Source organism: Vitis vinifera, chromosome 15 (genome assembly GCF_030704535.1).
Source record: "Vitis vinifera cultivar Pinot Noir 40024 chromosome 15, ASM3070453v1".
Taxonomy (NCBI): Eukaryota; Viridiplantae; Streptophyta; class Magnoliopsida; order Vitales; family Vitaceae; genus Vitis; species Vitis vinifera.
The window spans coordinates 16,128,559-16,154,532 of record NC_081819.1 but is presented as its reverse complement, the minus strand read 5'-3'; the positions used below and the strand labels follow the sequence as shown (position 1 = coordinate 16,154,532).

General features: G+C 33.6%; 2 protein-coding genes across 4 annotated transcripts; both read left to right on the top strand.

Annotated features, from left to right (window-relative positions):
- The first annotated feature begins 6,559 nt into the window (after positions 1-6,559).
- LOC100247895 (probable helicase CHR10) lies at positions 6,560-22,817 on the top strand. Of its 3 annotated transcripts, none has more exons than XM_002274125.5 (17): positions 6,560-6,815; positions 7,075-7,082; positions 8,042-8,120; positions 8,251-8,411; positions 8,994-9,125; positions 10,291-10,471; positions 13,618-13,753; positions 13,902-14,019; positions 15,431-15,520; positions 15,745-15,852; positions 15,966-16,169; positions 17,193-17,318; positions 17,392-18,056; positions 20,640-20,785; positions 21,796-21,960; positions 22,342-22,447; positions 22,550-22,817. In XM_002274125.5, exons 1-17 carry the CDS (start codon positions 6,635-6,637, stop codon positions 22,572-22,574), a joined length of 2,631 nt encoding a protein of 876 aa, XP_002274161.2. In that variant the 5' UTR covers positions 6,560-6,634; the 3' UTR covers positions 22,575-22,817. The 3 variants fall into 3 exon arrangements, with proteins under 3 accessions (XP_002274161.2, XP_010661355.1, XP_059599148.1); XM_010663053.3 differs by having other exon boundaries at positions 6,706-6,815; positions 7,056-7,082; XM_059743165.1 differs by having other exon boundaries at positions 6,706-6,815; positions 7,056-8,120.
- Positions 22,818-23,897: 1,080 nt separating this feature from the next.
- LOC100259793 (type III polyketide synthase A) lies at positions 23,898-25,481 on the top strand. The gene is made up of 2 exons (XM_002276606.3): positions 23,898-24,156; positions 24,357-25,481. Exons 1-2 carry the CDS (start codon positions 23,955-23,957, stop codon positions 25,322-25,324), a joined length of 1,170 nt encoding a protein of 389 aa, XP_002276642.1. The 5' UTR covers positions 23,898-23,954; the 3' UTR covers positions 25,325-25,481.
- The last annotated feature ends 493 nt before the right edge of the window (positions 25,482-25,974 follow it).

Here is a 25,974-nt window from a genome sequence, read left to right as displayed (position 1 = left end):
ATAAATTAAACATATTTAAGAAAATAATTTAATATCATAACTTAAAGTTAAAAATAACTTTTAAGTATTAAATTAAAATAGTTAACTTTTTTTTAATCTCAAATCTTTTTTACTATATTTGCCTATGCTAGTGAGAATATATTTTACAATTATAATTTCATATTCATGACTCGTTTTTATTGTAAATATTTTGTAGTTATCTTCTGTATATACAATATTTTAAACATGGATGTTTAACAAATAAATTTATTGTATTAAACTTATAAAAATGAATATTAAATAAAATTAATGAGGGTAAATATGTAAATTTGATGATGTAAAATAAATTTTAAGTTAACTTTATCAAATAACCTTAATAATTAAAATAAATTTAAGTAATAAGTTTTAAGTGAACAACTTAAAAATAATTTAATTTAAGTCAATTAATATTATTAAGTAATAAATATTAAATTTTATCAAATAACCTCTTATTCATCACAAAGATAATACACACTTAAATCCAATACAATTTTTTTTTAAATCTTATCTATATTTTTAATCATTCTTAAAAATGCTTTGTAACTGAAAACATCTAAAATTTATTTTAGAAAGCAACCTATTTTTAAAACAAATTCTCAAAAAAAAATGTCTTCTATAAAAAAAATCCATTAAATGTGTTTTCTAAATTTTAAAAATAATTTTTTTAAATAATAAAAAATTGTTTTAAAAAATAAATATCAAATAATAGGAGTCCCCTACAAATATCACATACCACTACAAATAGAAGTCTCTAAATTTTAATCCTTGATTAACAAGAAAAATTTGTAGCATAGAATCTAGAAAGATGTGGAAGAGTACATGCCAAGTTGCCAAGCAACCAAGAGAGCACCCTTGGAGTGGAGAGGGAAAGAGGGTGGGCTTAAAAGACTTAAAGGAGAGAAATATGAACCTTGAGTGGGAATGATTGGTCCCATCAATTGCCTCTTCCATGGCTCCCCAAAAATGGAACTATTTTGATCAAGACCAAATATGAAATATCAAACTATGAATCAATGTATTGAGATTCCAAGCACTCAACTCTAAGTCGACCATTTTAAATTTGAGTAGCAATTCACAATGTCAAATGTGTTTCCCTTTTGTCTTACACTTGCTAGTGACTCTCTATTCTTTTATTTTATTTTATTTTATTTTTACTTTTTGATGGTAATTTGATTGATAGGACATATTATATGCCTCCCATTTTCTCAACTTTCAATTCTACAATGAGATGCCTTATAATATTAGGATATGTTGTGTACTCATACTTTCAATTCTACAATGAGATGCCTCATAATATTAAGATATGTTGTGTACTCATTATATGTGAGAATTTTCAACACAACTTGCAAATATGACTTGGAAATTGATTTGAAGTTAGTGAACTTAGATTTACTTTAGTCGTTCTAGGATTTACTTTAGTTGTTCTAGGATTTACTTTAGTCATTTTCAGATTTACTTTAGTCATTTTCAAATCAAAATTGTTTATATTTAATTTTGATTTCAAAAAGCTTAAATATTAAAAACATCATTAGGAAGAAATTCGATTTTTTTTAGTCAACATAACCTAAGCAATACTAAAATCATAAATATTACTACATTAAATTTGAAAATTGTTTTAGTCGACTTTCGGTAGGCTCGATTATGTCATATGGTTAAGAGTGTTTTGTTTTTTTTTTAGAAGAAAATCAAAATTAGAACACATAAATGGTGAAGAGAACCTTCTTAAGTTAGTTGATTCCAAAAACGTTGGATGGTTTCATCTCTTAGGTGTCATTTATTATGTGTTTTGGTTACTCTACTTCTAAGAAATGGTATAAGTGATTGGTTTTAAAATACGTGAACTCATCCATTTTATTAAGAGTACGTCATTTTTCCTCCCTATTTATCCATGTTTCTAATTTTCAATTAAATGTCTTTTTAAAACGATCCTTCTGTTTGTTGTTAGTTTATGGTTTGATCAACATATGTCTTTATTGTCACTCATTGATGAGATTTCATGTTCTACTAGAAGTTTTTTATCTTGTTGATGGAGATTTTCGAAAACAATTTTTGAAAATAAAGTTTTACGATGTTTTGTAGAATAAAAGATTTTTTTGAGAACTTTAGATGTTTTCAATTTGCTTTTATTTTTTCAAATGTTTTTAAAAAATAAATTTTACATGTAATATTTTATTTTTAATTATTTTTCATACTTGTCCAATTATTTTCTAAAACAATTATCAAAAAATAAATAAAAATAACTAAAAAAAATATTGTTATTTCTTTTTTCTAAAAACAACAAATTGCTTTTAATAATAATTAATAAATTGACTTAGATATCTCTATTATATCCTACGCTTTGACTCGATACATTGTGCAACTAGACCAATTAACACCTACCATGCCACTACATTTTTCATGGAAAATCAACTCAACCTATGTCAACATGTCTCCATCCTACTTTGGATTTCCTAAGTTCCATATCTCATGATGATGCCTATCCAATTTGGAGAAAAAGCCATGCAAGATGACTTAGGCATTCGAAGACCTACGAATGGACCTTTGTCAAGTTACTAGAGGGGGAAAAAAAAAGTGGGATGTAAATAAGTGCATAACATTAAGTACCATCATGATGATTACCAATATGTGACGGAAAACTAAGCTGGTGGAGTTGATCACACAGAGAGACTTACAGCTATTGCTAAGTTGAATACTATTATTCGTGTATTTGTTCCATTTTTAGATGGATGTTAATAATGCATTTCTATACAAAGAAATGGAAAAAATTAAAAAAATAAGACGAGTCTTTCGTTAAGACATGTATTGTTTTGAATATTTCCTTGAGTTTTGTAGGCAAAACTAAACATCGTTCTTATGAATAATGGGTTCAAAAGGAGTATTTTCGATATTTGTTGATGATATCATTGTTATTATTATTATAAATCTTTTCTCAATGATCAATAGTTTAATATGTATGTTTTGGTTATCTTGAAGTGTGTTTGTGGTGTGCGGAGTTTATGGGTTATGGGTAATAATTAATTAACATCGTGCGTAAATCAATAATAACCCACAAAAATAATAATCTAACGAGGAGAAACTATTGGATTGTGAAAATTGAATCAGTATTATTGCGTTTTGCTTGGGATGTCGGAGATCAAATTGCTCGATCAACTCGTGGGGTTGAAGGGGCAACCCTCTTTCAGAAATATATATATATTTTTTATCTAATGATTGACAAGTTTCCTTTTATTAATTATTTAACTCTTTTATGTTTAGGACTTTATTTTTTGAGAGAGAGCGACTGCAATTGACAGTTTTTTTTCGAGAGCTTCACCATTATAACTCCTTACATTCATTTTGATTAGTGGATTGTTAGAGTATTGGTGCATTATATGGACATAGGGATCACATTGATCATCGAATCACGTTAAAAAATTTGTTTAATTTTTTACTTTTTTTATTTTTTACTCGTATGTGTGGTTAGATTAATAAGGATGATGATATTAAAAAAAAAGATCGAACAAAAACTTTTTTGAAGGAGATAAAAAATTATAGATAATTTTTTTTCCACTTCAATAGAAATGAGAATACCCATGCTCCCTAGTTTCTTCACCCAAATAACTGATGAAAACATATATTAATACTTGAATTGAGAATCTATAAAAATGGACAGTAGGAAAGAGGAGAAAAGATTGGAACATTGGAGCTAAATCATACGAAGGAGTAATCATTGACCCTGCTTGAAAGCAAAGGAATTCATTTGATTCTAGGTCGATGGGTAAACGAGAAGGAAAGCTGAAGAATTTGATTAGAGTGTTCACTCCGGAAGAACCCTTGGTCTTATTATGTATCGTGCCTTTTACATAAAATAGGAATGGACAAACATATTATGGATTTTGTTTTATATTTAACTTAAATATTTTAAATTTAAATTATTTTTAATATTGTATTAAAATTATATAAATAAAAAATATAATTAATAAGATACATTAAAATTATTTTATTTCATGTAAAATTACTATTTAATTTAATATTACTAAATAAAAGATATAAGTTGAAATATATATAATAATAAAGTTAAAAATAAATAAATAAAGACAAAGTCGTGAGGTGAAGTTCCAACTTTCATGGTACGATATATATAATAAGCATATTATGGAGCAATGTTAAATTATTATTCCCTTTATTCCTTTATTTTATTCTTCAAGAATTTTTAAATCTAATATTGAAGCTTTAAAAAATGGCTAATTAAATTAAGATAATCACCGATGAGGGTGGTGAACCAGGTGTTAAAACTCTAAAACAATAAAGTATATAAAAAATATGAGAAAAATAATAAATAAAATAAGAGAAATATAAAAAAGTTGAGAGAAGATAATTACAAACTCTTTTATAATGATTCTGTAAGTCTGACGTTCACTATCTTTAAGTTATTAACCAAGTGGGAATTTCACTATCTTAAAAGCTTTAATAGTCAAAGTTTTCAAATTCTTTATAATTGGATTTTAAAGTTGGACCTTCATAGTTTTTTCAAGCATTCAACTAACTTGAATAATTTTTCTTATAAAGAGTTGGTAAAAGGAAATTTAAGAATTTCAAACCCAGTGGCAAGTTTTGCTCTTAATATAAGAAAAGGTTATGATGAATTTGAAAATGCATGGAAAGATTTATGAGTTAAGAATCAATGCACTTGTAAAATAGCTTTGATGGAGAAGAATAGAGTTTTATCAATTGAATGCAATCATTCTCATACTCATAAATGCTTTAGAACTCTTCAATATATAGTGTACTAGCTCAGGAACCCTAACAACCAAAGATAGGTCTTGATCGATCGAGTAATTGATTTGACCAGTTCACTAGGTGTTGTGTATTTTTATGTATTGACATGTGATTGTTAAGGCTCATACCCTCAATCGATTAAGCAATTGGTTCAACTTTTTGCAACTCTGCCTCAACTAGTTATACCATATCTACTGGAAGAGACAGAAGATACAAATGTCCCTTGATCGATTAAGCTTAATTGGTTCCTGACGCTCTAAACCAATTGCATTATAGTGCTCACATGACTTGATTTGATGTTTGAAATAGTTTGTTAACACATTGTTAAAACTTTTTAAAATAAGTTTAGAAATAATTTAACCGAAGGCTTCAACTGAAAACAATAAGTCATCAAATTCTTTGACAAAAAAAATGATCTTCTTAAGTTAAGGATGGATGAGATTAACATTTTAAATGCCTAAAAACGATTTAGACTTAAGTGCACCAATAAATACCATATTACATAAGGTCCTAGGTCACATTAAGTCTTCAAGGATCTCAAGTCTTCACGATATTGATATTCTTCCATAATTGTTTGAACTTTTACAAATAAATTTGGAAAACCTAACTTGATTCGAACCATTAATAATCTTGATTTTGTTTTATAATTATCAAAATTCGATTAAGAGAACCCTTAAACTAATAAAAGTTTTTATCTATATTCGTATAATTTTTATAAACCTATTGTAACGCTCAAAATACAAATAAACATTATCATATATTTAATGAATCTTCCCTCATGCTAAAATTATGACATTTGAATTAATTTAATGCACTATATGAAAGACACCCCTATATTAATCTAAAGCTTTTTTTTTCTCTCATTATTAAACATATATAAAAACCTCATTATGTCTTTATTTTTTTACAATGTAAATATATATTTTAGCAAGACATATTTATTTTACATAATATAGTGATTAAAGTATTTTAATTTAAATATTTTTATAAATTTAAAAGGAATAATCCTTCATGATATGATTTATACACTTTTACTATTAAAAAAAATTAAAATCATTAAAAATAGTTTATATTTCCTTCTTTAGTTATAATAGAAAAGACAAAAACATGAAGTAGAATAAAATCTTTTAAAATATATAATATTTTAAACTCTTTATTCTTTAAGGCTCATAAAATTATAAGCAATTCATATTTATATTTTCTTTTCTTTGTAGCAGCTTTATTTATTTTTTAATTATTATAATAAAATTAATAAAAATATTAAGAATCTGTTTCACAATAATTCTAGAAGGCGTTTTTAGGTCAAAGATGTTTTTGAAAAAAAAATTAGATGTTTTATAAAATTTTAAAAATACTTTTAAAATTTTAAAAATCATATTTTTTGAAGAAACACTTTAAAATAAAACATTTCGAGTAAAAACACTATCAAATACACTTTAAAATAATGTTTAATTTATTTTTTATTTAAAAAATAATTTTTTTTATGTAAAATTATTTTATATGATTAATTTTTTTAAAATAAATGCTCACTTAATTATCAGAATAGTTATTTAATTTTATTACCAACGTGTCAGGAATATAAATTGCCACGTGTAGCTCAAAAACCAGTGTCATTGACCCGTTACGCGCCATCGGGTATACCATTTTAAAAGCATCATTCCCATTTACCAGAAACACCCCTACTCATTATCCCAACTTCCGTAAGAAAGAGTGGCACTTCCAGTACATTGGGAACTTTAAGGAGGCTAGCTTCGTCATTTGGGCATCATCCTCTCTATCGAAACGCAGCGTTTCGTCAACTCTCTTCGTCTTCAGTTTCTTGTCACAAACACTTCGCAGCGGAGGAGAGAGGTCAGAGATGAACTACGAACAGAGACTCATTGCCGCGGCGAAGCTTGTTCTCGATGGAGACGCACGCGCCGAGGACGCGCCGGTGAATTGGGGCGAATTCGGGGTCACGGCGACGCTTAAACCTCACCAAGTCGAAGGAGTTTCATGGCTTATACGAAGGTATCTCCTCGGCGTCAACGTTGTTCTCGGTAGGGTTCTGATGCGATTTTGGCTTTATTTTTGGTTTAAATCTCTGTTTGTCTTGCCGAGAAAATGATGATGACGGAAAATAGAATGAATGACTCTTGAATTAAGCCGAATGGTTTGCTTCAGGGGACTGGCCTTTTTATTTAATGTCAAATATAGGACTCAGATTTTGATTTTCTTGAATTTTCTCGGCAACCAAATGGAGAGAAGTTTGTTTTGAGTAAGCATTGTGGTGATTGTAGGTTTTCATTGTGTATGCAGGAGATGAGGTATCATTTGTCTACAAATGGGAATTTGAGAGAAGTGGCCTTTGTTGAATTGGGTTGAGTTGAATTTTGAATTCACATGGCTAAGAACTTCACATTTTAATTCATGGGCATTGAATCCATGCCCATGCAGTGGAAACCCAAAATTTTACGAATACTCAAAATTCAATTGAGTCAGTAGCTAATTTAGTGTAGAAGTTGGGTCATAAAAAAACATGGAAGTAAATTTAAAGTTATGTTGAATTGTTTTCACTGAGCTGTTGTGAATTGTCTTTTATAGTGTTCAAAAGCAAGCATTATAGGTGAAATTCTGAATTCTATTGAATTCATTTGAAGACTTGAAATTCAATTATGATTTGGTGCCTTTATCGAAATAGTCAAGCATCATAGAGAAAACTTGAATTTGCTCAAATTTCTGATAGGGCTATTTCTTTATATTTCCCTTGGATTGACCTGTTGTTTATCCTTATCTGAGTAGTGACAACTGAAGTTCCTTTTTCTTTTTTTGCTATGCAGTATTATTAATTAAGTTTTTCCAGAAGGGTTGACGGTATTACAGTTCAGTTTGAATCTTGAACCTTGTAGGATTGTAGGGTTGCTTATGGTTTCTTTGATGAACCATGCTTTGGTTGTGTTACCAGAATTGTTTTATACAATGTTAAGAGTTAATTCTCAGAAAGGTTTTTAGCTGCTCCACCACACATGATGTAGCTTAGCTGCAGTATGCTGATTGCTGTATCTAAAAACATCCTTACACTAACTACAAAAGAAGAACTGAGTTCACGATACTGTTTATGATGTAGCTGAGCTTTAGTAAGCTTTTTCTTGAATCTTCTTTAAGCTTACTTAAGGTTTAAGAAGCAAGAAAATAATAATGCTTATGGCTTTGTGAAAGATAATTATTTTTCCATTCCTATGCATGATTATGTTCATTGTTGTGAATTCAAAAAATTTATTGGCAGATGGGGCTAGGGAAGACTCTGCAAGCCATCTCTTTCTTGAGCTACATGAAAGTCCATCAGAAGTCACCTGGGCCATTTTGTAAGTCAAGGAAGCTCTTTTTCTTTATGAACAAAAGCTTAAATCTTGTAAACAATTTTCTCTAGTACTGGTTCCCTGTACCTTTTGTACCATTTTTTATGTTCCCATCCTTATTTTTTGTTATCCACAGTGGTATTATGTCCTCTAAGTGTGACGGATGGTTGGGTATCAGAGATAGCAAACTTTGCTCCAAAATTAAGAGTTCTTAGGTATGTTGGTGACAAAGAACACAGACGCAGTCTTCGAAGGACAATATATGAGCAAGTAAAAGAACAGTGCTCAAAGTCTGATGTAAGTTTTGGGTCCTGCTGATATGGCTATTAATTAAGAGACTAATATGTTGATTTTGGTTAATTTTACTTTTAATGATTCTATGGTGGCATGTAAACATTATTGCTCATCAGCTTCCTCACAAAACTCTGTACTGGGATGTGACCTTTTTTTTTTAGGCACTTTGTGAATAAGTTTTTATTTTATTTTATTGATTATTTAATAAAAAAGGAAAATACTATTTGAGATAGTATTTGAAATCTAAGGGGCTGTCTAATATTAAATTCAATGATGAATCGTGAAATTTTCCTTGATTTGATCACTGGTATTTCCATTTTCACTAGTGGAGAAAAATCAGAAATTATTACCAACCAGCAAATTTGCTTCCTAAATGTGATATTAAGCTATCAATTCAAAGTCACAGATTTTTCTTCTTTTTATTATCTTAAAGGAGGATTTATCTTTTAACAATTTTAAGTTTTCCATATTACAAATTCAGCATTGTAGATTCAACAGATTGTCTGTTTAGCCAGAAACTGCCCAAGCTTCAATCAATGAACTATGTGCATAACTAACAGTTGCATAAGTTGAATCCCTTTCCAGGTATCAGCCCTTCCTTTTGACTTGCTGCTGACAACATATGATATAGCATTGATGGATCAGCATTTTCTCTCCCAAATTCCATGGCATTATGCGATAATTGATGAAGCACAAAGACTTAAAAATCCTTCAAGTGTAAGTTTGAATGCCTATATATTTCCATGCAAATACCTTTTGACTATGGGATAGGATAAGAGAGGGGATATTATATTTATCCCATGTTTAGTTGGTGATGAGCTAAGATAAGTTATCCCATCCCTTATCCTATCTTATGTTCAACTAAACATGAAATTGGATAAGTGATGAGATATATTATCCACACTTTTTTTATATCTTTTTTGCATGGGATATGAGAATCCTATATTGAGATATGGAATATGCATATCTTATGTATCATAAATTAATTTTTTTAATCATTTTTTTATTTTTTTATATACTCATTTTGAAAAATAATTTTTTGGATTATAAATTAAATTTATGGTTCAAAAGGAAAAACTAAAAAAATATTTTATAAAACATATTATAAAGCATATTAGAAAACAATATTAATATATGATATATAAATTATTTTTATATATTGAATAACATAATATAAAATATTTTTATTTATGAAGTTTAAATATTTTAATCATGAATATTGTTAAACATAAGAGAAATTTCATTTTCTAGAAAATATTGGAATATTATATAATTTTTATTTTAAACATTGAAAAATAATATTTATTCCATATTATTTTTTTATTCATTTCCTAAATTAAATATAAAAATATAACATATCCCATTGGATATGCTGCCTTAGGATATCATATATCCAATATATCTATTGGATTGAAATTCATATCTTAAAATATGTATTTTCTATCCAATGTAATATGGTATCCTATGATATACAAATCCTATCTTATTCCATCCTGCCAACCAAACATAGCCTTTGTGAATTTGTTAATGACTTTTATTCCTTGGGGTCAACGTGTTGGCTGATAATAAGTCAATGTTTTGTAGCTTGTGGCACAACTCCTATTGAAATAAGATCATACTGGTGGATATATATGGTGTAAGAACTGTCATGTATATGACAAAATGCATGTGTGCCCTTTTCTCTATTATTCATTTATTTTTTTATTTAAGATGCTAAGACATATTGGGAAACTGTAATTATTAGTTTCAAAATTAATTTCTACTAGTAGAAATGCTTTATTAACTGAAATTGAACCAATATGTTAATGGTTAAAAAAGTTAATGAAGTTAGAGTAGTTTCCTAATTGTCATTGCAGATTCCTGAATGCTTAAACCATAACAGGTGTTATATAATGTTCTTAAAGAACGGTTTGTCATGCCAAGACGGTTACTGATGACTGGAACACCTATTCAGAACAATCTCACAGAACTTTGGGCTCTGATGCATTTTTGTATGCCGTCAATATTTGGGACGTTAGAGCAGTTTCTTTCCACATTCAAGGAAGACGGACATCCTTCTTCAGGTTATCTTCTTAGTTCTTATTTGTTATGAGTCAGTAGTACTGTAGGACTAGCCTATGCTCCTTTGATATCTTTAATATTCTTATCATTAGTTTTCAGTTCTTTTTTTTTGATAGACAAATAGATGATATATTAAGAGAGCAGTGCCAAACAAAAAGAGGTGCATCCTTAGCTTTTGGTTCTTTTGGGGCTTCTTTTTATTTTTCCGATACTTTTGAGATGTGTTAATGACAAGTATTTGACCTTTAATTATGTTTTTACTGGTTTGATGGTTATTAAAGATTCAAAGCAGAATAATTTGTACATGATTAATTCACTCTAGCACACAAATAGGCACATACAAAAGGATATTATAATCTACTCTGGAACAAGAACAGGAACCCCAAAACCCAAACAACAAAAAAAGATATGAATGAAGTGGTAAGAAACCCAAGCTCTTCTTTTGGCATGGGAGTCTGCTTCAATATTGCTTTCTTTTCATATCCACTGGACTTCCATCCAAGAGGGAGACAAGTGTCCTAAATCTCCCTCATGAGGATGTTGTTGTGTCCATTCAAATTTATAAGAAAAGTTGATTTTGTTGACAAAAAGGAAAAGCCAAGGAAATCCGTGGCTAATTATCACTTATGAAAAATTCAAGATTGTAGATCTAGAGATTCAAGAAGAATGGAATTATTTTGTGTGTGGAAAACTTGGACATCATATTTCAGCATTTGACACTGGAAGAGGAAAAATAACCTACCAAGCCGTTTTCAAATTTGATATGGTATATGATTTTGGCATTGTTGCCAAGTATAGGTGCTGAAGCAAAAGATTGAGTGATAGATGCTAGAGTTAGCAGGCATTTTTTTGGTGATGACAACAACATATGCTTTACATCCTGCATACTGGTAGTGTGTAGGGAATGATGAATATCTGGCCTATGTAGGTAATTCCAGGATATAACCTTTTGTTGGTAAAGGGGGAACTTTCTTTGAATTGAATAGGAAGAAAGGTCCTTTTGCTGATTCATGTGTCTCATGTGTCAAACATCTGTTGGAACCTGTATTGAATTATTCTTTAACAAAAAGTTTCCTTTTAAGTGATCATGATGAACATAAATGAATTTTTTTGGGGGAAAGGGATAGTGCAGTGATGGTTCTTCTTCATTGCTCACAATTCCAATTACTAAATGCATCTTCATCTTCCACTTGTCTGATTGTTTCCATGACATGATAGATAAGGATATGTGGACTTTTATCTGTCAACTAAGGAGAGGGAATAGGTCCTCAGGAACGTATCTATTGCAAAAGGGCTTGATACTTATATTTGTGACATACGTGACATAATTATAAAGTGGGGGCAAATTGGGAAGAAATCAAAGTACAAGGTTTTAGGTGTCTAGGGATGGTGGCCAAGAGGTGTGAGGGAGGGGTATGGGGTGGGTTTGTGGAAGGAAATTAGAAGCGGGTGGGAGGCCTTTAACAGTAGAACAAGATTTATGGTAGGCAATGGGAGGGGAAATTTTGGAAGAATAGATGGTGTGGTAATTTATTGCTGGGAGAGTCTTTTATTGTGTTGTTTTTTGTAGTGACCATGAAGATGCATGGGTAGCAGAGGTATAGGAGCAAGTAAGGGAGGGGGGCTTTTGGTACCTCTATTTCTCAAGATAGATCCATGACTGAGAGCTAGATGGAGTAGAGGTTTTTTTTTATAAAGAAATTGCAAGTGCATGCAATTCATAGGGATGCAAAGGATGAAATGGTTTAGCTAGAATTAAGTAAGTTTACTTAAGTTTCTTTACATTCTGATTATCATCTTCATCATCATCATCTTCTTCTTCTTATGGATATGGAGATTACGGGATGAGGAAGCGAGTATTAGTACTACATCATCAAAACAAAAGAGAAGGCTGAAGGATGTAATCAAACAATCACATAGGACTGGAGAATACAAATCTGTCTCTTTGTCTATTGAAAGAAAAGAGTATGTTTGGAATCCTAAGGTTCCATTAAAGGTCGACATTTTTGCATGGGAAGTAGTTTGGGGGAAATATCTTGAAGTTGGACCAGCTCATAAGTGGGGGAGGGAGTTGTTGAACAAATGATGTGTAAAGGAGAAGAAAGAAACAATTGATCGCATCCTCCTTCATTGCTTTAAAGAAATCATCCTATAACAGTTGATTTATTCTCTGTTTATGATGGAATGGGTGATGCACTCTTTAGTAAGAGGTGTACTATTGAGTTGGCGTAGATCCTTTGTTGGGAAGAAGAGGACTAAAGCTTGGGAACGGCTCATTTGTTCTTATGTTGAACTATATGGAAGCAAAGCAATAAGAGGTTGTTTGAAAATATTGAACGTGTGGATCAAGCAATGAAATAGTCCTTTATGTATAACTTTATGGAGTAGGTAAGAGTGTGTATATAGGAGACTTTTCAATGTTTCATGATTGACTTATCTGACTGGTTAAGCTCTTAATATGTAGAGGGAATTGTTTTTGTTTCTCTCCTCTTTGTTGGCATTTTAGCACCTTTGTATGTGCCATGTATAATTTTGTGAGCCCTTTTGTTAGGCGCTTCTAATATCTTTTTTGTTTGCCAATAAAAAAAGGGGTTTAGGCATCCACTGTTTTGAGATGTAACCTTGGCCAAATGGTTGAGTTGTTGGAGACTTAATAAGTTAGGCTGGGGCTGTCAGTGTTTTTGATAAATTGCCAACTCCTTGATCTATGTTACTGTTTTGAAATTCATATCCTTCCCCAAATCAGAAAAGTTGCAGGATCATTGCTGAAGTGATTGTTTGGCAAGCCAAAAAGTCCAATCAGCACATGATATTTAGAAACTAAATAATAAGAATAAGAGCTATATTTTTATTTTAATAAAAGAACTGAAATTATTAGTCTATTATGCTGTTAGTTTTCCAAGTATGTAAGAGATCTACCTATCAGAACATAGTGCATATGTATGGCATATTTCAGATTTATATTTATGTTTCTTTTTTCTGATGGAAAGTAATATACATCTGAATGTTATTTTTGGATTGTTTAAATTCATTCAGGGACCAGTTTGTCATGTCATAGTTATTCTAAGCTTTGGCTATTCAGTAAAGGAGATTGACTTTTAGTTAATGGACATCATACTGAAAGTTCAATATATCTTTTTCTTAACAGGTGAAAAGGTGGCTGAAGTTAAGGATCAGTTCAGAACTTTAAAATATATATTGGGAGCTTTCATGCTTCGTCGAATGAAATCTAAGCTTATTGAGTGTGGAACTCTTGTGCTGCCCCCTCTTACTGAGATTACTGTGTTAGTTGTCCTTTGTGGTTTGAGATTTTTTATTTAAAAGTTTTAAACCCTACTCTGAAGTTCTCTCACCAACGGCTTCTGCAAAAATTTTTCTGGCCAGTTTATCTTGGAATGGTGATTTGACAACTTACTAAATTTACCTTGATAGGATGGCTCCACTGGTTTCCCTGCAAAAGAAGGTGTATATGTCAATATTGAGGAAGGAACTTCCTAAACTTCTTGCATTCTCTTCTGGACCATCAGGTCACCAGTCCTTACAGAATATTGTATGTTAATTTCTCAACTTCTCACCTTTAGCATTCAATTTTGGCCTTCTCCTTAGTTATCATTTCTAAGTGTCAAACTACTACAAACAATTATACAGAATGAACAAGAGCTATCAGTTTGAATGTGATAGTCTTACTTCTATTCTTCTGGAAAAGTTCTTAATTGGAGGATATCTAATCTAGTCCTCCATTTGATGGAGGAGCTATGACAACATTCTCTTTAAGCCACCTGGATAAGTTCCCTTAGTTGAAACTTGCCATTTTAGTTCTGTCATGCTGGACTGGATTACACTCAATTTTTATAGCAACTTTATAATTACAGTACAAGCTTATGGGCTCTTGAAGAAACACATTTCATTAGCAGAATTCTCAAGCATACTACTCTTATTCTCCAGGTGCCATAGCTCTAAACTCCACTTGTGTGCTAGATATAGTAACAGTGGAGTGTTTCCTACTCTGCCAGGTTCCTAAATTTTCTGCCACAAATATCTAATGGCCTGAACACCCCCCCTACAACTCTCTGCCCAATATACATCTGTAGATGAATTTATTCCCAAATAACCCTTGTCACTAAACATAAGAGCTTTTCATGGCACTGACTTAAAGTATCTCAAGGTTTTGCATTGCCTTCATAAATACCACTTTTAGTTTGTGTATAAACTGGCTATCTGCACCAACTACTAACAAATATCAGAACATGTGTGAGAGAGATAGATATGTTTTTTTTACAACCCTATGGTATCTTCCTATATTGATCAGAGGCCTATAATTATTTTTACAAACAGTGATTTTGATTAGTTGGGTATCAGCAGGCTTGCAACTTGCCTTTAAGAGATCCATGACATGCCTTCTTTGTAAAATAATTATAGCAAGACTGGAGGATAGTGTGAGTGCCATAGTTTTCTATGCTTTTCTTGGCAAGCAGGATGTCTGTATATTGGTTTTTTTAAGTTATTACCACTCATGCTTGATTTGAAGATCAAGGTTTAATGAGTTTGAATTGAGTACCAGAAGGTATTCATAATATTGCAATTCTGGACATGTTTTTTATGAATTTCTGTCAACCATGCCTTAATTAGATTGTCTCATCCACTGTCACACCAATAGAACCTTGAATCTGGGGTGTAACTTCTCAACTGATATTAATTTTCTCTGTTTCATTTGAGGTGCATTGTTTGTAAGGAGGAAAGTAAAACCAATGTTCCTTTCTAAATTCTGATAACATTTGGTTCTTTGTTATATATTTCAACTAGTTTAACAGTTTAATCTTTTAATATACACTTCAGACACTTTTGAAATTCATATTTTCTGTGCTGGTTTTTCCTCTTTGTTGTGGTGCATTTGCCATTTCCTTGATCTGTCGAATGCTTGCAATGGTTTTTTACGTATCAATTTTGCTTCTACTGTACAGGTAATACAGTTAAGAAAAGCATGTAGCCATCCCTATCTTTTCCCTGGTATTGAGCCTGAACCATATGAGGAGGGTGAACACCTGGTTCAGGTATTATGTTTTATTTCGTATTGTAACAGGCTTCTTTGACTCTGGAATTTGAACTAGGGTGTGCGATATTTCGTTGGAAATGATGTATAATTATAGTTGTTTCTGATGAAAAAGTCATAAGAGCTGCATGTTTGACTTGCCTCCATTCAATTCTAAATGCCTGTTTTGCACTTTCATAATTACTCTATGGATTAACTTCTGTTCATTTATGGTGTCCTGTTCAGGCTAGTGGTAAACTTATAATCTTGGATCAACTACTTCAGAAGCTATATAACTCTGGACATCGTGTTCTTCTGTTTGCTCAGATGACTCATACACTAGATATTTTACAGGTTTGTTATTTTGTTCTTAGTACATGATATCATGAAAGTGCTTAAGCACTTAATCTGGATTACATAAGTCAGTATGCATTTAGCAAATTTATTGTCTCTCATATGCAAAGTAGGATTTCATGGAGTTGCGGAAATATTCTTATGAGCGTCTTGATGGATCAGTTCGGGCTGAGGAGCGCTTTTCTGCAATAAGAAGTTTCAGCCGGCAAATAGTTGAAGGCAGTTTGAATTCCCAAGATGTGCAAAGTAGTGCTTTTGTCTTTATGATCTCTACAAGAGCTGGGGGCGTTGGCTTGAATCTTGTGGCTGCTGATACTGTGAGTTCTCTCCAAATGCTCGACCAAAGTTATTATCACTTGCAATGACAGCTGGTTTCTATAGCATGTATTTTTCTGGTGGTTTATATGGATGCTGTTTGTGACAAACAACAAGGGACATGAGTGGCATCAGATTTTAGTAGAATTGATGAGTCTGAGCTCTCGTACAAAATGAATCCTTCTACTGGTGTCACCACTGTCCTGGGTTGTGTAGCATGCTGTTGGTTGCATGCAAGTGTCATAAGGCCTCTTAAAGTTGTAATATTTAGCAATTAAAGTTTGGTCAGGTTTGGGGATGGAATGCCCCAACAACTTGAGTTTGGAAAGGGGATTCTTTAATATCTGTCATAGTGATACAAGGCCATGCTCAATCAGTACATAAGAGAATTCTATAGCGCAAGTACTACCCAGTGATTTATGCACTCATATGTTACTTTAATGATTAAAAGGTCTATTGAGTTTCTTGCTATTGGTATATTCTGCCTCTAATCAAGAACAATTGATTTTGCTGGGTAAGATGAAATTTTTGTAAGCAAGATTTCCCATCTTTCACAATTGATTTAGGCAATTTTGCTTCACGTTTTTGTTGAATCATAATAAGGATGTAATATAGTTTTTATGTTTTTTTAGTCTTTATGTGTATATCTGAAAGCACTTCAGAAAAAAAGGTATCCAATGACGCTAGAATCATACCAAATGAACTTTTCAGCATACTTTTCCCCCTATTTTCTTTAAGGATAAGAGAATAATGGTAAAGAGGTACAACTTCAAATGATTCTTTGTGCCTTTGGTCCAATTGCAGATGGTACTGCCCGTTTGTTAGATAGACTAGCACTGAAATTTAGAGGCTAATAAACTGGTTCCTGGTCAATGAACTTAGCAAAAGTGTAATGTGAAAGTTTGAATGGATTCCCTCTTCCTTGAAGTTGATTTGAAGCTCAACCAAAATATGTTTTCGTTATTATCCATAATCATGTTATTTAATTGTTCTTTTTAATAATGTACTAATTCTAATACATACAGGTTATATTCTACGAGCAAGATTGGAATCCTCAGGTGGACAAGCAGGCTTTGCAGCGGGCACACCGTATTGGTCAGATGAATCATGTGTTGTCTATAAATCTAGTTACAGGACGCACGGTAGAGGAGGTGAGATCTAATAAGCCAACCAAGTGAGTCGAAGACCATCATACCTACTGTTGGTTTCAAATTTTTTATGCAGATTATAATGCGCAGAGCAGAGAGGAAGCTGCAGCTTAGCCATAATGTTGTCGGGGAGGTTGACATTGATAGGGAAGGGAAGGAAATGGCTGGAGCTGAAGCTGGTGATTTGCGATCTGTCATATTTGGGTTACGTATGATTGATCCTTCAGAAATCAATAATGATGAATCAAGTGAACCAAATATGTCAGAATTGGATGCCATGGCTGACAAGGTAGTAGCAATCCGCCATGAACAACAATTGGGCAAGGATGATAGGAAATTTGAGGTTAACCCAATGGATCTTTTAAAAGGACATGATCTTATTATGGACAGAAGTTCCGTTTCTGTTGATTTTGACCCTGGTCTAGATGAAGCTTCATATCTTGTATGGGTGGAAAAGTTCAAGGAGGCATCCCAATCAAGTGATGATCCAATTATACAAGTGGGAAATAGAAGAAAGTTACCTGAGGAAAAGCTTCTAAAACTTGAAGCTGCAAGGAAGAAGGCAGAGGAGGAGAAGCTAGCCAAGTGGGAAGCTCATGGTTACAATTCATTATCTGTCAAAGATCCTCCTTCCCATGTTGATGTTGACATGATATCAGATTCAGGTTCTGTTGACTTTGTTTATGGAGATTGTACACTTCCCTCAAAAGTTTGTCCATCTGAGGCTACTATCATATTCAGGCAAGTGTCTTCGATGGATATGCTTCTAGTTTGGGAGTCTTATTGTTTTGCTGATAAAAATAGCAATAGTGGTAGAAAATTGGTCATTTATTTCCAAATGTGATTTCCTGTTTCCTGATCTGTTAAGTCTTTTATGCATCTTCTGCTGTTTTGTTTATTACTTTTGCATGTTTTCACTTTCTTAGTGATTTGGTTTACTTTTTCAAAATTATGACCATGTCATCAATCAAGTTGTTGGATAAAATAGTTTTGTTTAAGAATATGGTTCATGTGTTACTAAAATATGCAATGCCCATACATTATGTAGAGCTATGCAAATGCAATTCTTCTAATTTGTATTTTGCCTGCTGAAAGAAAAGAATGGAAAATTGTTTGAAATCGTCCTTCTATCACTCATCATAGCTTAATAGTTTAGTACTATTGTTTGGTGGCTTTTCTTTCTAGTGTTGGTAACTTTTGTGTCTTTTTGAAACCTATTAGCATGTTGGCCCTTGTGCACATTTGTGATATTCCATGCTTATGCCCTCATTGCTCACATCCTGGGCTTGTAGGGTTGTACTATACCTGCAATTTTATCCCAGCTCACTGCCAAACTATGTGCAGTAGGTAAGGGCCCAAACAATGTGTCTGGTATGTAAGGGCCTGTTTTTAATTTTTCAATTTTACCGTTTTCTTCCTTTACCAGTCATTGGAAGAAAGTAAAATGGAAATAGAACAGTGAAGGAAGAAACAACTCTCAAATTCCCATGCACTCAGGCTTCCAGCCAATTCAAAGAAGGTTTGTTTCCAATCCTCTAAAAAACCTCTTCCATCCATGAAAAACTATCAGAATACAGTCTTTTTTAAGCTCTCTCTCTGAAGTTTCAGTTTCATCATCCTCCACAAAAACTAAGCCATAGCAAGGAGGGGATGCTCCATTCCTTCCTCCTTTTTCTCTTTATGAACTAATGTGCCAGCTTGAGAGCACCAATTTCCATTCTTGGAAGCACCTGCATCATCTCAGTAAGGATGAAGAGTAAGGTCCACAGTTGCCAGTTACAAACCAATACTCCTCACTCATTTTACACATAACTCCAATTACCCAAACTGCTCTTTATATGCATCTAGTAATCAATGGTTAGAATCTTCTTCTAAATTTCAATATTAAAAATTTGGGTAGGACTGCAGCACTCCCTGAAAGAAGATTTTAATGAATACCACTCACTTCCAACTCAACCCATAACTCCCTCCCATTTAGGTCTTGTTTGGATCAACTTCTAAGAAGCCAAAAACTCGTTTTTAAGCTCAATAAGAGCTTTTATGTCTGTTTGACTAATATAGTTCAAAGAACTTATGACTTAAAAAAAAGCTTAATACAAAAGTCAGGAAGATGTTACTTCTTGTAGAAGTTCCATTTTAGCTTATGTAAGAAGTTTTTTCATGTTTCATAAAACTTTTATAATACCAATATTGCCCTTTAAAAAATTGTGTCCTTGGCTTTGGCTTCAGCTTCCAGCAGAAGTTAAAAACAGGAGGCTAGCCCAAATGAGGCTTTTGTCTCTGCTCCATAAATGACTTCCTTAAACGAATCCACTATCTTTGACTCCCACTTAGAACTCCTTAGTGAATCTAGGTAAGCAATGATTTCCTATCTATGTTCAATGATGATAATATGCAACTGATGCGTCTTTATTTTGCAGAATTCTTAAAAGATCCAGGAATCTCATCTTCAAGGGTCAAGCACCATCCATCATGCCAGAACCTCACAGTTCGCCTGTTCCCTACTAAAAAGCTAATGAAATTTAAAAACTTCGCTTGCCTTGCCTAATACCCTTATATAACCCTTTGACATCTAGTCCTCTCACCATAACTGAACATTGATCTCCCCAACCTCACTACTGCAATTAATGCCTTTTTCAACTTTGAAAATTCCTTATCCTGTGGTCCCCACCTGCAGACAAGCATACAACCCCCCTAAATCTGAGACATTTTTCTCCTTTACAATCCAGTGATTGGAAAATATTGCTGTAACTTTTCCAACCATTTACCAATCAAGGTTAGAAGCATGAAAATGGATGACTTTTCCCTAGTATTAGCACATTGTCTCAAATAATTCGCACATTTTGAAACACAAAAACAACCCTCCCCTTTCTCACTCCAAAAATGGTTCAATTAGGAGTTGGCCTACCTGGTGTTGATCTCTGTATTGTGTGCTTTGATGCATCCTTATTTTTTTTTTGGATATTCCATGAAAAGGATGTTATTATACTATTTTACATGTAACTGAAATGGAGGTAGTTTTTTTCTCTATTGGATTTGGAATGGATTTGTATTGAGGGCTTCAAGAAGTATTTCTTTTAATTATTGTTTCTGTTGATGACTCCATTTTTTGCTGTAACAGTTTTTAGTTTTCAATGACTCTATTTTAATGGATGGATTTAAGCCTTCAAATTGACTGGGAACAAATTATACCAATTTTGATGAATATAGGTTTCCAAGAACCTCATAACTTGATCGAACCGCATGTATTGTTCTAACCATAAGAACTTCTTCATGAAGTGTGGAGTCATCTTGTTATTCTCAGCTCATATGTTTATTTCACAGTTGCATTGATGACTCTGGGATCTGGGGCCATGGAGGAATGTTTGATGCCCTGGCCAGGCTTTCTTCAAGTGTTCCTGATGCATATCAACGAGCTTCTGAATTTAAGGACCTTCATCTTGGTGATCTTCATTTTATAAAAATCAATGGTCAGTTGTTGTATCTTATGTTCCTATAATTTAGATTGTTTCTTCCCCAAACTGTTTTTTGCTATATATATATTGTTATACAGACACATGCCTATGCATACATGTGTGTAATACATATAGTCCTTCCTCATGTGTGTAATACATATAGTCCTTCCTCATGTGTGTAATACATATAGTCCTTCCTCATGTGTGTAATACATATAGTCCTTCCTCATGTGTGTATATACATATAGTCCTTTTTTTTGATAGGCAGTATATGCACATAGTCCTTTGTCTTCTTTAACCATCATTTCTTCCTTCACTTCTTCCTTGCTGACGATTCATGAAGAGTAAACTTTCTTTCATTGGTAAAACCTTAGGACGCTGAAGTTTGTTCTTTCTATTTCCTGGAATGAGATCAATGGCAATCTATTTATGGATAGGTTTTATATTCACCCTGATCATTAAGCGAGGACGTTTTTGGTCAGCCTTTTGGCTTCTTGCACCAAGTGATACAATTTAACCTTTCATTTGAAGTGGATTGTATAAAAATAAGGGCAAAATAGTCAATTACTCAATTTAGACTCCACTGACCAACGGAAACCTCTCTCATTCTTTAGTGAATAACTCTGTGAGGCATGATCTAATCCCATAGTTTCACTCAGAAAGATATGGATAGGATATTTTATAAAGGTGGCAAGCATGTTGTAAACTATTTATACCATCATTAAGGACACCCCACTAAGTCCTATTATTTCTCAAATGCACTTTGTACTTATACAAATGATTTGGTGAGGGTCATAAGACAGAATATAAAGTCAATCTATAAGTATCATGTGCTTGCTTGTAACTTATTCTCCTGGAAGGTATTTGAAGTAATTTGCTGGATCAGCTGGCATCCACACAATTTCTTAACTTAATCATGGGTGGTATTCTTGATTTGATGTTTTCTTATCCTCTATTTTCTTTGTTCAGACATTTTTTTTGGTTCATAATTTTGTTACCTCTGATCTCATTTATTGCTTTAACAGAGGACTGTGAAGAACAGAGAATGGACTGTAATGCTCCTCAGTGGGTGGCTCTCGCTGTAGTACAATCATATAATCCTAGGCGTAAAGTACCTCGCAGCAATATCTCTGTTCCTGACTTGGAATGTTGCTTATCAAAGGCGTCATTCTTGGCTGCTCAAAAATCTGGTATTTATTTACTCTAGTCAAACAATTGCAATCTTGTCCTCCAATTCTCTCTGGATAGTGAAGGTCTGTTCCTTTTGAAATTCAAACTGGAACCTGTGATTGTTTTTTGTTAAAATAATCTCACCTATTTGTCCTAATGTTGGATTTTTACCCCCTCTTACAATCATGTACCAATATTTTGAGGTAGGCAGGCTCTCTTTGTATGGATAATATCCAGTCAATTGTTGAGGTTATCTTTTGCATCTTGTGCACAATTGGTTGTTGCAAGACACATGATTTTAGATTTGTTATTTGCCATTAATTTGATACCAGAACGTTTTTTTCTTATGTTTCTTTCCTAGATGTGCAAATATCTAATGTTATATCCATTTTACTTGAAAGCTTCAATCCACATGCCACGTATTGGCTATCAAGATCGCTCAGAATGGTATACCGTGGAACGTCTTCTACGAAAATATGCTTCCCTATATGGCATAAAGATTTTTGTGTATCCTTCTTTCCCTTGCTCTCATTCTCATGATCCACACACCCAAGCACACACACTGCAGAGTATGAACACACCAAATTAATTCCTTTGTGATCTTTGCAGGTACTATTTCCGAAGGTCATCTTGAGGATTGGGATTGACTAACAGAATGCTTTACAATGTTCATGGAATGTTTAGTTGTGGTTGATAGAATAGATGAAAAGATGATGCTTACCTCCTTCCCTAGCGTTACAATGTTCTAACTTTCAGTTTTGTCTAACCTTTTCCCAGAGCATTGGGGTGGTTTTGTTGTATTTATTCTATTGGGTATAATTGTAAAGACATTGTTCCTAAGTGGGTTAATGAAAATTGAAGTAGCCAGGTCGAAATATCTCTACTCCCAAATATTACCTTCTGAGTTGCTGCCCCCTAGGAGAAAGAAACTAAATATAAAGAATGCCAACAAGCTGGACTCACCAGAGCACTGTTTGGAGCTTGTTCAAAGGCAAAATCCTTGTGTTATTTCCGCTAAATGTGTTTATTCAAGATTGCAGTCATTACAAATGTGCAAAACTGGGAAAAGAAAAGAAGGAAGACTATCTCAGCTGGAGTTCGGTTCATCAGGTTAGTAAGAACGCAATGGTTTGGTCCAAATTTGATGTCTGTATTGGTAACAAGTCAAAGTTGGTGTGATACTGTGGTGTGAGTTCTTCAGTGTTTTGCTACATTGGGAAAGATTGTAAACTTTAGAGCCAGTAAAAACGGCAGCGTTTTGAATGGATGAAGTTGCTGCATTTTTCTTGGGCCCTTAGCCTACAATGGCATGCTTTGAACAGATATGATGGCTTGAAAAGAATGATTGGAAATTAAAAAATAATTATTTTAAAATAAATTTTGGATGTTTAAAAAAATAATATGATGGCTTGAAAACAATTTTTTTTTTTTCGGAATTTGGTCATTTCAGTGAACGAAACATAATCTAAGAATGAGAACAAGTTACAAATGAAATGAAAATGGAAGAAACCAAATGGGTATAGTGTTTATTTTTTATTGTTTTCAATATTTTTTTGAAATCAACAGATAGGTTTGCCTATGCTTATTTCTTAAACCCTACCAAATGGAAAATGTAAGGGTTTAGATATGAAGAACATGGGCCTGGCCACTTATGATTGGTGTCCCTTTTGCATATGGTACCAAACTTTTCAGGGCTGTAGAAAAATCCCAACCAAGTATGTACATATGAAATTTTGTGATGGTAAGTTAGAATTGGGTTGTGTTCACTTAATCACTTCTACCTAAAGAAAGAAAAAGCTTGTTGTTTCTCTATAAAACATTCACACTTCCAAAGCAACGACTAAAGTATTACCAAACTCTAATAGACTAGCAATTTCTCTCCATTCATGCTACTCTTCCTTCACACCAACCTCTCTCCAACATCATCCCCATCTCTCCATTTATATTCACCCTACTCCCTCGTACCTTTAACTTCCCACAACTTCATCCCCTTCTTCCTTCACACCCCTCAAATATGTCTCAAATGGAGAGGAACGGGGCTCCCAAGCATGATGTTGCACTAGCTAGACGCCTTCCCATGCCGGGGAAGGCAACCGTCCTTGCAATGGGCAAGGCTTTTCCTAGCCAACTCATTCCTCAGGAGTGCCTGGTGGAGGGCTACTTTCGTGATACTAAGTGCCAAGACTTGGCCATAAAGGAGAAACTAGAGCGCTTGTGTATGCAAAATAACTTTTAACACATCTCAGGGCTAATTTGTTTTAGTGCTGTGTTGAATGAAAATGGCTTGTAATAACTATAGAGTATTACACATTATGCATGAAAATGATCATTAGGGTTTGTTTGTTTCAGTGAATTCATCATTTATTAATATATATATGCATTCTATATTTGATTTCGATCCTTTCTATTTTGCTAGGTAAAACAACTACTGTGAAGACAAGATACACAGTCATGTCCAAGGAAATCTTAGAGAAGTACCCTGAACTTGCCACGGAGGGTTCGCCCACGATCAAACAAAAGCTTGAAATCGCCAACCCGGCAGTTCTACAGATGGCAATGGAAGCAAGCCTTGCTTGCATTGAGGAGTGGGGAAGGCCAGTGGGAGATATAACTCACATAGTTTACGTCTCCTCCAGCGAAATTCGATTGCCAGGAGGTGACCTTTACCTTGCCAGCCAGCTTGGCCTAAGGAGCGACGTTGGCCGGATAATGCTATACTTTCTAGGCTGTTATGGGGGTGTGACCGGACTGCGGGTGGCCAAAGACATAGCTGAAAACAACCCTGGAAGCCGTGTCCTATTAACAACATCCGAAACCACCATACTTGGTTTTCGTCCCCCAAACAAGGAGCGCCCTTACGACCTTGTTGGGGCTGCACTTTTCGGGGATGGAGCTGCAGCGGTCATCGTTGGCACCGACCCGATACCGGGAAAAGAATGCCCTTTCATGGAACTGAACCATGCAGTTCAACAGTTCTTACCAGGGACGCATAATGTGATAGATGGAAGACTATCGGAAGAGGGAATAAACTTCAAACTTGGGAGGGACCTTCCAGCAAAGATTGAAGAAAACATCGAGGAATTCTGCAAGAAGCTTATGGAGAAAGCCGGATTAGTGGAGTTCAATGACTTGTTCTGGGCAGTTCATCCTGGCGGGCCTGCAATTCTGAACCGATTAGAGAGCACTCTGAAGCTGAGAAGTGAGAAGCTAGAGTGCAGCAGAAGAGCTCTGATGGACTATGGGAATGTGAGTAGCAACACAATCTTCTATGTTATGGAATACATGAGGGAGGCGTTGAAGAGGAAGGGAGGAGAAGAATGGGGACTGGCATTAGCATTTGGACCTGGGATTACGTTCGAAGGAATTCTGATTCGAAGCCTGTGACAACGGACAATTTGCATGCAGATATGTTGCATCTTCATATGCTTTCTTGGTTGGACTTATATGTCATGGAATGTCTTGGGTTATGGACATTGTTATAGCTAGATTGTTTGCAAGTTAAGTTATAATATTGTTGGTAAAAGATATTGGGATAATATAACCCTAATTCAAAAAACACAACTAAACTTCAAATTAACATAGAATATTTTGGATAAAAACTGCCCACTAGAATGAATAGAGAGATATATAGATATACATGGATGATGAATAGAACAACTTGTGATTCTCATTCTCATTCTCATTCAATAAATGGTGGTTATATTACAAACAAATTAAACTGATCAGCTTTGACACCCCTACTAATTACAAATCCTTTTCTAAATAATCTATGTATCAAAGGAACCTACTGCCCCAACCTAACCTAACCTATATATGCACAACAACACACCTGAGTACAACTTCCTTGCAAAAAGCCCGCCTGCGGAAACACCGCAATTGCTCATGCTCACTGCTCTATAAAAGTCTTTCCAACCTCTACTTGAGTGTTAATTTTTTTGACTAACCCCTGGCTGTAAGGATCAAATTTGTATGTCCTCAACTGTTACATGCCGTTTGTATATCGCGCCATGGAATCCTCACATAAGCTGGCCGGG

Bases quoted from the DNA above. Each gene is read 5' to 3' on its own strand.
- LOC100247895 (XM_002274125.5), top strand. From the start codon at position 6,635: ATGAACTACGAACAGAGACTCATTGCCGCGGCGAAGCTTGTTCTCGAT. The intron at 16,170-17,192 runs GTGAGTTCTCTC...TAATACATACAG, and splicing joins ATCTTGTGGCTGCTGATACT to GTTATATTCTACGAGCAAGA. The intron at 17,319-17,391 runs GTGAGATCTAAT...TTTTTTATGCAG, and splicing joins CAGGACGCACGGTAGAGGAG to ATTATAATGCGCAGAGCAGA.
- LOC100259793 (XM_002276606.3), top strand. From the start codon at position 23,955: ATGTCTCAAATGGAGAGGAACGGGGCTCCCAAGCATGATGTTGCACTA. The intron at 24,157-24,356 runs GTATGCAAAATA...CTATTTTGCTAG, and splicing joins GGAGAAACTAGAGCGCTTGT to GTAAAACAACTACTGTGAAG.